At 41.0% G+C, this 16,439-nt stretch overlaps 1 protein-coding gene across 4 annotated transcripts in view; it reads left to right on the top strand.

Annotated features, from left to right (window-relative positions):
* The window catches only part of CLTC (clathrin heavy chain), a 77,723-nt gene that overhangs the window by 47,341 nt on the left and 13,943 nt on the right, over positions 1-16,439 (top strand). For all 4 annotated transcript variants that reach the window (XM_077296190.1, XM_077296188.1, XM_077296189.1 and 1 more), the window contains 20 exons: positions 1,323-1,591; positions 2,414-2,575; positions 4,107-4,220; positions 5,140-5,313; positions 6,181-6,378; positions 7,080-7,280; positions 7,417-7,569; positions 7,872-7,994; positions 8,160-8,297; positions 8,383-8,547; positions 8,766-8,946; positions 11,025-11,188; positions 13,143-13,268; positions 14,311-14,453; positions 14,565-14,799; positions 14,923-15,045; positions 15,146-15,291; positions 15,474-15,657; positions 15,737-15,929; positions 16,262-16,419. In XM_077296190.1, coding sequence (XP_077152305.1) covers positions 1,323-1,591; positions 2,414-2,575; positions 4,107-4,220; positions 5,140-5,313; positions 6,181-6,378; positions 7,080-7,280; positions 7,417-7,569; positions 7,872-7,994; positions 8,160-8,297; positions 8,383-8,547; positions 8,766-8,946; positions 11,025-11,188; positions 13,143-13,268; positions 14,311-14,453; positions 14,565-14,799; positions 14,923-15,045; positions 15,146-15,291; positions 15,474-15,657; positions 15,737-15,929; positions 16,262-16,419 — 3,350 coding nt within the window. The remainder of the gene's footprint in view (positions 1-1,322; positions 1,592-2,413; positions 2,576-4,106; positions 4,221-5,139; positions 5,314-6,180; positions 6,379-7,079; positions 7,281-7,416; positions 7,570-7,871; positions 7,995-8,159; positions 8,298-8,382; positions 8,548-8,765; positions 8,947-11,024; positions 11,189-13,142; positions 13,269-14,310; positions 14,454-14,564; positions 14,800-14,922; positions 15,046-15,145; positions 15,292-15,473; positions 15,658-15,736; positions 15,930-16,261; positions 16,420-16,439) is intronic.

Here is a 16,439-nt window from a genome sequence, read left to right on the forward strand (position 1 = left end):
GCCGCAACACATACAGGGATTGCTTGTTTGTTAGGCAGTCCTTGAATGTCGCCGCTGTCAAACAGCAGGTGCTGGGTCTTAAACATATTTTTTTGAGCACGCCGAAGACTCTCGGTTAGCACCTGAGCATGCTCAGATAACACCTTATCCCAGCATGTTCGCTCATTACTAGTTAGTGTATTTTCCGTTGAACCCATGGGCCTCACACTGGACAAATATACACATGCCTGATCTAGCCCGTTTCCACCAAACATAACATTTTACTGTGGATTTGTGAGAAACTCTAGAACTACTGCCATATACAGCATGCGAACACCGTCCATAGTAGGACTGCAGGTTTTCTCGCTGCGGGCTTGACCTGTATGCAGCAGCACAACTTTCTGTTCTGGACTTCAGGATGAGCTCCCCTGATACAATGTAACAGTCTCCGCAGCTGTGGGAGCACGACCCGATCAGCAAGTCTCCAGCCTGTGGATGTAAATGGGAATATTTCCATTAAATGGTAGCAAGCAGATATGAAGACAAAAACATGGGAGAGAAGATGGTGACTAATGCATATGGTCAAAAAGGGGTTTTCAGGATTATAAAAATAAAAAAAAAAACTATATATTTTGTTTAATTCCCGGAAACCCCGCCGCTCTTGTCTATGGTCTGTCTTGTATCTCTTTCCCTATATAAAATAATTGAGCTGTGCTATAATACTAGATACTGCCTGTAGACAAGACTGGTGAGGTTTCTGATGGAAACGGCAGACTTTTTATTTTTTCCCTTTTTTTATAATCCTGGATTTCTCCTTTTGGCTCTACGTATAGGCAGCATATTTAGTTGCAGTAAAAGCTGGACAACCCCTTTAAGCGATCTGAAGGTTGAGCTAATAAACGGTTTTAGATGGCCGTATATTGCTTCTGGAAATCTACATTAAAGCAATGTAAATGATTGGTAGACTCTGGGCTAATGCTTGGGGCTTCGGGGGATGAGCCATGCTTGGTTTCCCAGCATGGCAGAGAAAGCTGTGTTTCCATACTTTTTATAATCAAATTGGTTAACTCTTTGTTAAACCAATTTCCAAATGTTTTCTCCAATGCACAGTATTAATGCCTTCTCTGTGGAGGTGTTTCCTTTTACTATTATCCCGGTGATCTTGTTTTTACATTTAGATCCTTTTGTAGCATTTTTTTTGTTAAACATAATGCATCATGAACTACGACCATGTTGTTTCTGCATGATGGAAACTGGCATAAAATATTACATCTGCCGTGGTTGCAGCGGGGTGGGGTGGGAATGGCTTCATGGGAAAAAAATGTGCTTGTTTCTGTTTTCAGCTGGGAAAACCCTCCAGATCTTTAACATTGAAATGAAAAGTAAGATGAAGGCTCACACCATGACCGACGACGTCACCTTCTGGAAGTGGATCTCGCTGAACACCGTGGCGCTAGTCACTGACAATGCCGTGTATCATTGGAGCATGGAGGGGGAGTCGCAGCCAGTAAAGATGTTTGATCGACACTCCAGCCTGGCAGGATGCCAGATCATTAACTACCGGACAGATGCTAAACAGAAGTGGCTGCTTCTTACCGGAATCTCTGCCCAGGTAAACACCAGCAAGTGCTTTTATTGGTGGTTAATGAGGTTTTTTGGGGGGAGTAATCCTCTATCCAAGGACTGAGGGGGTAACTGATTGCTCAGTGTGACTGTGAGGACACCTAGCAATTCCAAGGTCTGGGCTCTGCAGTGACTGCTGATAGTCTTACTCCTCCTCAGCCTACTCTGTGCTGCCCATTATCATTAAGACCTATATTGGCAGTAGTTGTCCTGAACTTCAGATTGCTTTATGCAAAGTATTGTAAAGCCACGATGCTGAAGAGGCTCGTTTTATGGTCTCCACAATACATTACACGGATACAATCCCTGTCCAAAGCCTGTCTATTAGCATGACTCACCCTCTGATGCTACTACGTGGGTGTAGAAACATCAACAGCTCAGAGCTAGTCACTCCATATTAAATGCTAATTTGATATTTGGCGCATAGAAATTCTCTGTATGGCTAAAGCTGTGTATTTGCTTTGTATGCTTTATGCTAAAGGAAAGCTTGGCCTGTACATATCACACCTATCCCCATTCATCTGATGGTGGGTAACCGTGTCCTTTTGGAATCTGATGATATACATCTTTTTCTTCTACTGTATAGTGTGGCCAGCCCGGTGGTGTACGCCGTGTAGCGCCAAGTTTTGTGGGTTTTACCGTGAAGCTTTGTCGCAAATCTCTGCTGTTTATTCCCATTCATTCCATCAAGTCTAGTTTGATTACTTTCAGACCGATGTAATATTGTAAATCTCTTTAGCTTTGTGATATTGTTTTCTCATTTTTATGCTTTAGCTTAATAGACTGACCTATTTTGAATTATTTTACACAGCAAAACCGTGTTGTTGGAGCCATGCAGCTGTACTCTGTGGACAGGAAAGTGTCGCAGCCCATTGAAGGCCATGCTGCCAGCTTTGCTCAGTTTAAAATGGAAGGGAATGCCGAAGAGTCAACGCTGTTCTGCTTCGCGGTTAGAGGCCAGGCTGGAGGAAAGGTAAAGTCCGCTCAGTCACAGTAGTGACCTTGTCGCCGGATACTTCGGCATGTCAGATTGATTACTTTGATATAAAAATGCTTTTTAGCTGACACATGACAATCTAGACAATATATTTTTTACTACATGCATCTGTCTTTGCTTGCAAATAATTTTTTGCAATTTAATTTTATTAAAAATGTTCAGCTAATGTGGCTTCTGTAGCATGTTAGTATGAAAATACATAGGAAGTTGCAGAATTCTGTTCACTGGCATATCTGTAGGAGTCGGTCTGACAGCTCAGCCTCCAGCCCTTTTCTCAAGCATAGCGCGATCCTCTGAAAGGACTTTTGATAAAAATGGCTGAAAAGCTACATTCTTACTTTTCTTTAACAGGTTTTTTTTTTCCCATGTCATTCGTTTTGCATTTATTTATTTTTTCTCATCTTTAATTAAATACTGGAGGTGATAGATTGTCAGAACTTTAATTTATCCATTGACTCTTAATGGGGTTTTCCCATGAGCACAGTGTATTTTAATAAATAGATTTTTGAATAATAACTTCCACAATTGGATGTGTTTTTAAAATAATAAAGATGTTCCCGTGCAGAGATGCTTATTCATGTACCCCTGCTGTGTACTGTGTAATGGCTGTGTCTGACCGTGCCACATCTCCTGGGCTGGGGAGGAAGTAAGAGTATACAGATGGCATGGGATCACAGCTAGTTCTTTTTGTGAGGCAAAACATTTCACTGCTTGTTTTTAAGCAGTCTTGCATGAAGGAAAAATTCGATGTCCTGTCTGTGTAGAAAGACTGGTCATTTGACTGCCTGGCCACATTCCGACTAGATGGGAGCTGTTGAGCGAGGCTGGATACAGTCTAGTCGGAATGTGGCCGGGAGTATCCATACCTTATACTTGCGGTCACATGACTACCCACTCCTAGTGCCAGAACAGGAAAGCCTCTGCAGTCAGCATGTGAAAAAACTAGACAACCCCTCTTAATTCATGCACGAGTGTAAAACATTAGCAATTTATAAAAATGTTACTCTGTATAAACAAACTTGATGTACTATATTGCTTGTGACTAATCTGAAGTATAGCCAAAGCTTATATATTGTATTAGAACTAGCAGGCATAAAACCTTGTACTTACTGATGCTTTTTAGATCAAACTTTGCACAGTATTCATTTATTTTATTTACACTCACTGTTTTTAAGACATGATTTTGGGTTTTTACATGTCCTCATATCGGTGCTACCTAGAAGTAGTAAAATAGAAACCATCTTCCTTTTTACCACTAATATTGAAAACCGTTTTAAATTTAGGGATTATGGCACTTGCGTATAAAATGTATGTTGCACCATTTGTAGTAACACGTGATACGTTTTTTTTTCTAGCTTTGCAGATGGCAGAAACTTAAAATGTTGCAGTTCTTTTCCCAATTTTGATTAGGCTTTTGTAAATAGAATATAGATTATATAAATAAAAACTGGTTATGAGAACCATTTTGTCCGTCCATTGTTTTATGTTTGTGTGCTTTACCTTTTAGTTACATATTATTGAAGTTGGTACACCGCCCACTGGCAACCAGCCTTTTCCCAAGAAGGCAGTGGATGTTTTCTTCCCCCCAGAAGCCCAGAATGACTTTCCTGTCGCAATGCAGGTATGCTTTTGTTGTAGTCGGTCGGCAAAAGCTTCGACTGATGTCAGACTAAAGGTACCTTCACACTAAACGACTTTGCAACAATAACGATAGCGATCCGTGATGTTGCAGCGTCCTGGATAGCGATATCGTTGTGTTTGACAGGCAGCAGCGATCAGGATCCTGCTGTGATATCGCTGGTCGTTGCTGAAAGTCCAGAACTTTATTTGGTCGTCAGATCGGCGTGTATCGTTGTTTGACAGCAAAAGCAACGATGCCAGCAATGTTTTACAATGGTAACCAGGGTAAATATCGGGTTACTAAGCGCAGGGCCGCGCTTAGTAACCCGATGTTTACCCTGGTTACCATTGTAAATGTAAAAAAAAACCAGTACATACTCACTCTCTGATGTCCGTCAGGTCCCTGGCCGTCTGCTTCCCGCACTGACTGTGAGCGCCGGCCGGCCGTAAAGCACAGCACAGCTGTGACGTCACCGCTGTGCTCTGCTTTTACTTTACGGCCGGCACTCAGTGCGGGAAGCAGACGGCCAGGGACCTGACGGACATCAGAGGGTGAGTATGTACTGTTTTTTTTTTGTTTTTTTTTTACATTTACAATGGTAACCAGGGTAAACATTGGGTTACTAAGCGTGGCCCTGCGCTTAGTAACCCGATGTTTACCCTGGTTACCCGGGGACTTTGGCATCGTTGGTCGCTGGAGAGCTGTCTGTGTGACAGCTCTCCAGCGACCACACAGCGACGCTGCAGCGATCGGCATAGTTGTCGATATCGCTGCAGCGTCGCTTAATGTGACGGTACCTTAATGTGTATGAGGTCTTAACACGTAATAATAGTCAAAACCAAATGTAAATATAATTTTCGTTATCGCTGTTTTTTTTCACACAGTTGTATAATACTACTACTCTTACTTTTTCATATAGATCAGTGGAAAACATGATGTTGTCTTCTTAATTACAAAGTATGGCTACATTCACCTCTATGACCTTGAAACTGGCACTTGCATTTACATGAACCGGATTAGTGGAGAGACCATATTTGTCACTGCACCACATGAAGCCACTGCTGGAATTATCGGAGTTAACAGAAAGGGCCAGGTAAATTGGGAGAGATTTCCATGTATTTATAGTTGCTTGTCTGGTTGTTACAGACTGGTCTGGTATATGGTAAATGGTTATTTTTCCCCCTAAAATGGAGTACTGCAATCAGCGCTGAACATGTCTGCTACCTCCTCCACAGTAGGTGAGCTGTTACACCACATAGGCAAATGGCTTCCAGTGTGTCGCTTCTAAGAGACCCACAGCAGGTGGAAAATATAGGTTATGGAACGAATTCTGATTGCTGGACAAAACTGAACCTGAAGCCACTTTCCTTTCCTAAACCCTTTAGGGTATGTGACCACAGCATCTTTTTCAGGCAAATTCTGCCCGGAACCCACCTGAGAGAGCGCAGTAAATTGCCAGAAACAAGTGAACATAATGCACAGCAATGTAAAAATAATATTGCTGTGCACATGGTCAGTCCGTTACTACTTTTAACTGCTTCAAGGTTCAAAAACTGAGCTATTAAAATTAGTAGTAAGTTTATTAATCAAGCGGATTCTGAAAGAAAGATGCTTGCTAATTATAGCTTAAACAGAAAATATCTCAAGTGGCAGTGCTGCTGCACAATGTCAGCAAAACCGCCAGCAAAGCCGCTTCAAGAAAGATTGCCAGCTTCTTCCTAAAGCGACTTCGCCTAGGAAAACCTCAGAGGGGTGCTAGCGTCTTAGAGGTGTGCGCGCACCCTTATTGTGTCTTTGTAAACTTCATGGAATTAGGTCAATCATTTGTTTGTGACTTTAACTTAGTTTATTATGAACTTTAAATGGTAGTGCCTGTTTTTGTATTATGTATGAAATATTTTGCTATTCCTTGTATGAACTACTGTACTACAAGGAGTTTTTGCTCTGTCTTTTCCGTTAGGTTCTTTCCGTCTGCGTAGAAGAAGAAAATATTATACCATACATCACGAATGTCCTGCAGAACCCTGATCTAGCCCTGCGCATGGCTGTCCGCAACAATCTTGCTGGAGCAGAGGAACTATTTGCTCGCAAATTTAATGCTCTCTTCGCCCAAGGGAATTACTCAGAGGCAGCAAAGGTGGCTGCAAATGCACCAAAGGTTAGCAGCTATTCCTCTTCTTTTTTTTTTTTTTTTTTTAATATCTTTAAAGTAAGGGGGTGGCTTTATGTGGTGCTCTGTTCACGGCGGCCGAGACCCTGGAGATTTTCCAACTGGGGGCTGCTACATCCTTATTCCCTATTGCTGTTTTAAAACGACGATGAGGGAATAAGTACCCTTAGCGGCCACAGTTTTAATGCATATTGGCAGTCGCTGAGGGGTTAATCATTGTAATGGCGCCAACCTAACACTGTCTGTAGATTACGGAGTACAGGTTCGCTTGAAGCTTAAATCCATCATGTTTAGCAATTAGCAGTACTCCGAAGACACCAGGACTATGCATTACCGTACTTAACTGGCTTACATGTATATTCCACATATTGCCAATAGTGACCTTAAAGGGGCGTAGTCCTGGAATGATACATCTTTCCCAAATCCTGTGATTGCTTTTAGTAAACTGACGTGCTGGACCATTTTTGGTATACAGATTTGAATAATCATGGGCTTGCTAATATTACAATGTAACGTGCAAATGACATCCGTGGCTCATCGCATCGGTTGCAGTGCCATGTTGCTACATGGGTATTGTGAAGGTGTTTTCAACATTTGTATGAACTAAAACAGATTTAAAGCAATAAAAAAAAATTATTCTTGGGTGTTTTACTTGTTCCATATCTGACAATGTATCTGTTTTACTCCAGGGTATTCTTCGTACTCCAGAAACCATAAGACGCTTTCAAAGTGTTCCTGCCCAGCCTGGTCAGACCTCGCCATTGTTACAGTATTTCGGCATTCTCTTAGATCAGGGTCAGCTGAATAAATATGAGTCTCTGGAATTATGTAGGCCTGTACTGCAGCAGGGTCGCAAGCAACTTCTTGAGAAGTGGCTCAAGGAGGACAAGGTGCGTCAAAGCATGTTATGTCTGAGCCATTGTTCTGCTATACTTTTCATCTTTTTATGTGGAGTACATTAGGCTTTTTCTTTCTAAAGACATTTGGTTGAGCATTATGAATGAGTACTGCTGTTATTCTTTTCAGCTGGAGTGTTCGGAGGAGCTGGGGGATCTTGTGAAGTCTGTTGACCCTACATTGGCCCTCAGTGTTTACTTGAGGGCTAATGTTCCTAACAAGGTTATTCAGTGTTTCGCAGAAACTGGTCAAGTACAGAAGATTGTCCTGTATGCTAAAAAGGTATGATAGTTGCTGTAGTTGTATTTAGCGTGGAGAGAGGGGAGAATTGTAGAGCTCACCACGCCATTTTGTCCGATATTGGAGGATGGACTCTGTGTCGGGTGCCTGTCCTGCTGAAGTTCAGCCAAAAATTCAAGGATAGGGAAATGAGGGACACATCCATCCAATAAAGTATGAACTGATTTGTATACATTCTGAAGATTTATTAAAAACATGGAATCCAAAAAAGATTTAAAAAAACAATAAAATTGAGTTAGTGGATTATATTGTATGATTGTATTTCTCTTGCTTGCATGCTGCAGGTTGGATACACCCCTGACTGGATCTTCTTGCTGAGAAATGTCATGAGAATTAACCCAGATCAAGGCCAACAATTTGCTCAAATGTTGGTTCAGGATGAGGAGCCACTTGCTGATATTACACAGGTAAAAAATTATTGACCACGCTGAAGGAGTGTTTTTTTGTTACATTTTTTTTACACTTGTAAAACCTCATCCAAGATCCTTGTTGCAAAGACAATGAGGATAGTAAAATAGTGTATTCGCATCAGTCCTTGCCGATACTGCATCATGAATCTTCTCTTTTTTCAGATTGTGGATGTGTTTATGGAATACAACCTTATCCAGCAGTGCACCGCTTTCCTTCTGGATGCGCTAAAGAACAACCGTCCTAGCGAAGGTCCATTGCAGACACGCTTGCTTGAGATGAACCTAATGCATGCTCCTCAGGTAAGCTGACATAACTTTCATTTATGGAATGAATTGCAAGCTACTGGCATGGAACTTTAGTACTAATGTTTCTGTTTACATGTAGGTTGCAGATGCAATTTTGGGTAACCAGATGTTTACACACTATGATCGGGCTCACATTGCCCAGCTTTGTGAGAAAGCTGGTCTGCTGCAGAGAGCTCTAGAGCACTTCACAGATCTATATGACATTAAGAGAGCAGTTGTCCACACTCATCTTCTCAATCCAGAGGTAAGGCCGGCATATGTTTACATGCCAAATAAAAATCTGTGAATTTTGGAGATTTTTCACCGCTTCATACACACCCAGTGAAATACACGGAGAGGGTGTACGCTCTATGGTGGTGTCTCGCTTTCGGTGCACTTATTTTCATGTTCTTTTTGTGTAATGTACAGTGGTAGAAAACTAACATAATATCATTGACTCCTTTTTCTCCCTATCGTTTCCAGTGGCTTGTTAATTATTTTGGCTCTCTGTCCGTTGAAGACTCCCTTGAATGCTTACGTGCAATGCTTTCTGCAAACATTCGGCAAAACCTGCAGATATGCGTCCAAGTAGCCTCCAAATATCATGAGCAGCTCTCTACACAGTCTCTCATTGAACTTTTTGAATCATTCAAGAGTTTTGAAGGTGCGTAGTAAGGGAAGAGAAATTCACAGCAAAACAAAAAAACGTAAAATTCTAGAAGTGGGAATATTCTGCGCTTAATGAGTGGGTGCTTGTATAGATAGATGGCTTTTGAACTTTTACCTTTAAATGATCATGATGCACAAACTGTCATTAGATTCTATAAATTAGTTTACTGGAACCCTATCGTGGTGCTAACCAGCATATAGGCCATGCTACAGGAACGTAACTATATTATCATAATGCTCTACCATTAAAGAGATCAATTTGAGTGTCACCCTAATCCATCTGAAGAGAAATCGCCAGTGTCACAGGCTTTCTGGATGCAGAGCTTGATGTGTTCTGCAATGGGACTTAAATGCAAAAAGCGTTCTTTCAGCATTAGGAACATTGCTGTGTGGACTTGTGACATTTTGGGCAGATGAGCATGCTGGAAGGACACTCCTATGTGCTGAGATCCCTGCGAAGAGTTATCATATGGGCTACAGACTTTACATTTGTATTACTTGTGCTCTTCATACAAATGATTGTTGAAAGAATGTGGATCATGTTAAAAAAAAAAAAAAATTGTGAAAATTTAAGGGGATTTACCAATTAGAAACTGTGTGTAATATACACACTGTTAGGATTTGGCTCTGCTTGTCAGGTGACCACATGCGGTAACATGCCAACTATCCTGATCATTGAGAGAAGCAAATGAGACTTTAGATGGCAGGTAAGCGCAAATAGGAAATCGCATGCTTGTGGTCACGTGAGAACAGTTCATAGTCGGCAGGCTGCACTGCTTGCCAAAGGTTTGTCCTGATGTGAGAAAATGAGTTGTAGTTTTGAATGACATTTACTATACAATGTACTGGAAAACAAAAAACTTCAAGTGAGTTGGCATAGTGAAGAAAAAATAAAAAATAATCTCTATAGATGGTATGAAAACTGCCTGGATTTGCACATATCATTCCCTGGTCGATAATGCGCAGTGCAATATCTCGCTGTTGGCTTTCTGCCAACATGATCTGCTCTGCCTCCCGCCCTGCCATTTTGTGTTCTACCTCTGGGCACCCTCTGCTCCTGTACAGTAACCTACTCGGCAGATTTCCTCTTCAGCCGTCTACATGATTCTGGCGATAGTGGTTTTTACTGTAGCCGATTTCGAGCAGAGCTCAACTCCCCTGCCCTCCACAAGGGAGCTTTTAATTACAGTCCTAGGCATTGCACTAGTGCTCTTGGGAAATGTAGTTTTAGTAGATAAGGCTATGAGAAACTAGAAGGGAGAGAGGGAGATACAGTAAATCTACAAAGGTACAGTAAATACTTTTATGTTGGCCTTAGTCTGTATATTAATCCCTATGCATTTGCTTTGTGAAAAATAAGGCCATTCTGGGATTAGCTCTTTAAGTGTAAGAAATTCTATTGACTCAAGAACGTTATGGGTCTCAGATAGCGGCAACTCTTTTTCAAACATCAATTTTATGCAACACTTTAATTAAAAGAAAAAAAAACTACAAGTTTGGTTTCACTGTAATCATACAATGAACACTCAAAAAAATAAATGGCGGAATGTTTTTTTTCTTTTTTCCCTGCCATCATTTTTATACAATTGTTCCATTTACATGACTGGTGTATATGTTTGTGGATAGATTAATGCAAATTGTCTCTTCAGGGAGGAAGAACTTGAACTCTAATCCCTCCTATTGGACGTAGCAATCCTAAGTGTCACTATCGACCCTATAACAAGCCTTGCCACATGACTTGGGATAAAAACCAAACCAATTTTGCGGATTTGTTTCTGAGTGTTGCCACCCCTCAGTGCAAAGCATGAGATCTGATTTGGTTTCATGAGAGGCCTCTGACTGAGGCCTAAGTAGTAACGTTTCTCCTTATGTAGAGTGACTTGCCTAACATGCCAGTGTAAGGAGACTTGTAGGTTGTGCAATGCTTCTCTGGGAGATGAAATATGAATCATAAATCATTACTTACTGCACAGGCCAGTTTGGATACTTGTACCGTGTTGGATTTATTTAGTGTAGTTCTATTGGTACAAACCCAGAGAAGTATGTAATACTTTATGAATCTTGTTTCTTTAGGCCTGTTTTATTTCCTGGGATCCATTGTTAACTTCAGCCAAGATCCTGATGTTCACTTCAAGTACATTCAGGCGGCTTGCAAAACCGGCCAGATAAAAGAAGTTGAGAGAATTTGCCGAGAGAGTAACTGTTATGACCCAGAGCGTGTGAAAAACTTCCTTAAGGTAATTGTGATTGAATTGATCTTCTACCTCAATGCGTCATTCATTATCCTGGGAAATGTGGTTTTAGAATTAGTATGTTGAAGACTAAGATTAAAATAGTAATTTCCCTTAGTTCCATTTTGTATCAGCTGTAGTGAGGGAAGCGCCCACTGTCACACAGCCAGACTCTGCAGAGAAGAGCAGCAGCTCTAGTTACATGTTGAAATTGGTAACCAATTTCCAGAGCAGCTTAAAGGCATCCTCTGAGCTTTTCTTCTGAAGTTTCTAGTAAATTGGGGAAAAGTGTATGCACAGAAAAACAACCTGCAGCCAGTTGAAACAATGTAGTTTCTCCACCATGATGATTGGTTTAATGTAACATGTCTAATTTTACCAGAAATACATTTTTTTTTTTTGTTAGCAGGAAATGTAAATGGTTAAATTGTGAAAAGCCGATTTTGCTGCATGTTAACAACTTGTTAATGTCTTACAAAGTAGTTTGTTATAAAGTACAGGACAAGTTAATAAAGCATTATTATAGCACTTGTTAGGACCCCGACTTTGGAGTGCTGTACACCTTTTCCCAAATGGCAGTGCAGGTGGTGCTATGTCTCCAGTCAGTGAAAGTGTTTCCTCACTGACCATTTGTCTCCTCACCTGTCCCAGGAACATGTCCGACTGTAAGAAAGCAAACAAAAAAAGAGGATCTGTCATGAACCCCGACTTATCTGTTTAAAGGGGTTGTCCAGCTATAGGCTACAAGTCTGCTGTTACTGTGTGTGACTGCAGACTTGTGAATCCTCACATCACACGCACACTATGTCCTGTGCAGATTCTCCGTCGGTGGGCGTGTGACTGCAAGTATACGATTTGTATACATGCGGTCACATGCTGACTAGATGGGCACATGGGCAATGTAAATGTATTGAGCGAGACCGGACACAGTCTAGTGGAAATGTGGCCAATAATACTGTATGCAGATACCATATTTACGGTCACATGATTCCCGGCACCTGCACTGGAGAATCCTCACCGCACACAGTGTAAACCCCTTTAATACTTCTGCAGCATTTTACATGACTCCACCATGTGGTGCCCTTCTGCTGTTCCTACTACAAAATTCTGACTTGGTTGACAACTGGGTGTTACCAGCTTTTGGGTGTGTTTCGTCATCACCCGACATAGTCCAATCAGTGATGCTAGTTTCATGCTGGACACACCCAGTTGTAACTTATGATGCATTTTCAGGAGGCATAACCAGAATGGCATGACAGAGATCTAAGAAAAGCTGCTCCTGAGCGCTAATATTTTACAGAGTACAAGCTTTTCCTAAATCGGACATGTCGCAGCAGATGGCTCTCCTTTAATGTAGCTGTGAGCCAGCTGGCATACAGGAGTCAGTGTTTGGTGGCCAGATTGCAAACTATGAAGCCCCAGTCTCCTTTTAGATGTTTTTTTGTAACTGCTGCTTAGAATAACCTTATACATTTAGTTTCATCTCTTCTGTTTCGTTAATGCTTGAACTGTCATGACAAGTTTTAGACTTAGTATCCCATATAGATCCACTTTTAATGTGTTTTAAGCTTTTCCTGATGGAAGTTATTTCTTGTGCTTTTCCTTTTGTCTGTGGAATGAGCAGGACATGTACAAGGTAAATGTTATATGGGTCTCCCCCTGTACTTTGGTGTAATTGTGTATGTAGGATTGTTCTGTGGAAAAGGGGACATTTTAAGGTTTCTTTGTTTTGGAGATTGAGTTTAGAGTCCTATCAATCTGATATCAGTGGCAATTTTTTATGGCATGCATCGGTCAAAATGTTATCTATATTTTTGAAAAAAAAAAAAAACCTCTGCATTTTAGTGTTATCTACTATTTAACATTAGTGTTAAACTAAGAATAGTCACTAATTCTAGCCTAGCTAGTGGTAATGCAGATTTGTATGTTTTTACATGTCCTGTTTTATGCATCCTTGCAGGAAGCTAAACTTACAGACCAGCTGCCACTCATAATTGTATGTGACCGCTTTGACTTTGTCCATGATCTTGTCCTGTATCTGTACAGAAATAATCTGCAGAAGTATATTGAAATCTATGTACAAAAGGTAAGGAATCTGTTCTGTGTCACTTTTAATGGCTCTCGTGGAAATGTGCGCTTCTGTACTTGTCCTACTGTGCACTCTAGCGTATATCTAGTATAATTGTAGGCAAAGTTTTAGGTACAGCTAGAACCAGGTCTCTGCAATATATGGTAGTAATGATAAATAATATTGCCATAAACTGTATCCATTCTTTTGTTTTTTCTAAGTGGAAAGGTACTCTGCCTTTGCTTTTAATTTTGAAGAGGAATCTTTATAAGGCAATCCCATAAAAGTAGAAAGTGGAAGAGATAAATTAGGCCCTGGCAAGGGGAATATTTTGGGGGTGGGAAGTGGAGGACCTCCCCACACCTTAAGACCAATTCTGGGGACATGTCTGGCCAGTTGTGGTTTCCCCTGCGGACCCACTCTGGCTTTCATTTAGAAACTTTGTATTTGTGAGACATCCTTCTTAATTTTTATTTCTCCTTCGCCTCATTGGGGGGACACAGGACCATGGGTGTATGCTGCTGCCACTAGGAGGCTGACACTAAGGGAATATATAAAAATTAACTCCTCATCCTCTGCAGTATACACCTACCACTGGCTCCATCTGAACCAGTTCATGATTAGTGTCCGTAGGAGGCACATGGGTCTGCTATTCAGACCACAATTTTTTATTTTATTTTTATTCTATTTTATTCAATTTTTCACCTTTTTAATAATTTTTTCTTTTTAAAGGATTACAGGGGTGACGGACCCCTTCAGGGGTCTGATCTCCCCAACCAACAGGTGGGAACGTGGTTTTTCGCCTCCACGTACCCCCTCCTTCACCGTTCACATGTCTGAGCTCTATTTTTAGGGAAAATTTAGTCCCAGGCTTTGGCGTCTGCTAGGCTGCAACCCGGATGCTTCGCCCACTCATTCACATCATGCCCGCGGATTCGCCCACCCTCTTGGCGCTTCTCGCTCAGAGCGAGACTGAGACATCTTTTTTAATTTTTATTTTAGGCATTATCCACTTTGGGGTTTAACACTGAATTGTTTGGTTTTTTTTCCCCCTTATAAGGTTAATCCTAGCCGATTGCCTGTGGTTATTGGTGGCTTGCTTGATGTGGATTGCTCTGAGGATGTGATCAAGAGCCTCATCCTTGTGGTGAGGGGTCAGTTCTCCACTGATGAGCTTGTTGCTGAAGTTGAAAAAAGGAACCGGTAGGTGCCTGAAATTCCCTTAATGTATCATTGTACTGTTATTGTGATCCATTATTGGACTACTTACCCTATTTCACAATGTCTTCTAAATTAAATTTTTATTTTTCTTAGGTTAAAGTTGCTTCTGCCATGGTTGGAGTCTAGGATCCATGAGGGCTGTGAAGAGCCAGCCACACACAATGCTTTGGCAAAGATTTACATTGACAGTAATAATAACCCAGAGCGGTTCCTTCGTGAAAATCCATATTACGACAGCCGTGTTGTTGGAAAGTATTGTGAAAAGAGAGATCCCCATCTGGCATGTGTGGCATACGAGAGGGGACAGTGTGACTTGGAGCTCATCAATGTATGTACTTCTGTTCTGTACAAGCAAACATATTGTTTGTCCTTGGGAAACTCCGTTTATGGGTTTTTGTGTGAGGACTCTACTTTAGTGTATGTAGCCTCATAGCAATTTTTTTTTCTTCAGGTTTGCAATGAAAATTCACTCTTCAAAAGCCTATCAAGATATTTGGTACGCCGAAAAGACCCTGAACTGTGGGCCAGTGTTTTGCTGGAAAGCAATCCGTTCAGAAGACCTCTTATTGATCAGGTATGCTCATGACTTGCTAATGTCAGATGGTGAGACCATGAGCATTTTTGCACATTTGAGCCTTTTGTTTTCAAAGTAAAGCAATGGTTCTGCCTTTCAGGTTGTGCAAACAGCATTGTCTGAAACTCAAGATCCAGAGGAAGTGTCTGTTACTGTAAAAGCCTTCATGACCGCAGACCTTCCTAATGAGCTCATTGAGCTATTAGAGAAGATTGTTTTGGATAATTCAGTATTCAGTGAACACAGGTACGTCTAAAAGCATGCTTGATGCGAATACTGTAGAGCTGTGATGTCGAACTCAAATTAAAACCTTGGACAAAGTTGCAGGCCATCCTTGATATTGGAAAAAAAAAAGAAAAATTAAATTGCATGTAAAACATTTAATCAAATTGACATCGGTTCATCTAGTTTTGATCATCCCTCTCCAGAAATCTACAGAACTTACTGATCCTAACTGCTATTAAAGCTGATCGTACCAGGGTTATGGAATATATAAATCGGCTGGATAATTATGATGCTCCAGATATTGCAAACATTGCCATCAGTAATGAGCTCTACGAGGAAGCCTTTGCCATTTTCAGAAAATTTGATGTGAACACTTCTGCCATACAGGTTAGACAATACCTTTTTAACCTGTTAACGCCATTTGTCTTCATTGTGATGAGTTTTTAATGACAATATCATGTTTTAGGTTTTGATTGAGCACATTGGAAATTTGGACCGTGCTTATGAATTTGCGGAGCGCTGCAACGAGCCAGCCGTTTGGAGCCAACTGGCAAAGGCTCAGCTTCAGAAAGGAATGGTCAAAGAAGCAATTGACTCCTACATTAAAGCAGATGATCCTTCTTCTTACATGGAAGTCGTACAGGCTGCCAACGCTAGTGGTGTGTTTGTGTTTAATGCTACTTGATACAGCTGACTTGTGAAAGCTGCTTAATGGGTGTCGTACAGCTAAAGCAAATATTCCCAACTATGTTTAAGAATACGTTATGTAACTGACGTGCTTCAGATTTGTCCGTTTCCCCATTTGGGAGGTAGCCCCTGTAATTTCTCCTCCTTGCCTTCTCTTAATTTTATGTAGCAATCTCTATGGTCAAGAAAGCTAAGGCATTGTTGTGCTGTACCGCGGTAGTAATACAGTAACATTGTTTGTTTTTCATTAAGTGGTGCAGCATACTGCATGTTTACATGATGATTTTTGTGACATTCTCTTTAGGGAATTGGGAAGAACTTGTTAAATACCTGCAGATGGCCCGCAAGAAAGCAAGGGAATCCTATGTAGAAACAGAACTCATCTTTGCTCTTGCTAAAACCAACCGTCTCACAGAACTTGAAGAATTTATTAATGGACCAAACAATGCTCATATTCAACAAGTAAGTTTCATTTATGGCTA

Source organism: Ranitomeya variabilis, chromosome 3 (genome assembly GCF_051348905.1).
Source record: "Ranitomeya variabilis isolate aRanVar5 chromosome 3, aRanVar5.hap1, whole genome shotgun sequence".
In the NCBI taxonomy this organism is placed as follows: domain Eukaryota; kingdom Metazoa; phylum Chordata; class Amphibia; order Anura; family Dendrobatidae; genus Ranitomeya; species Ranitomeya variabilis.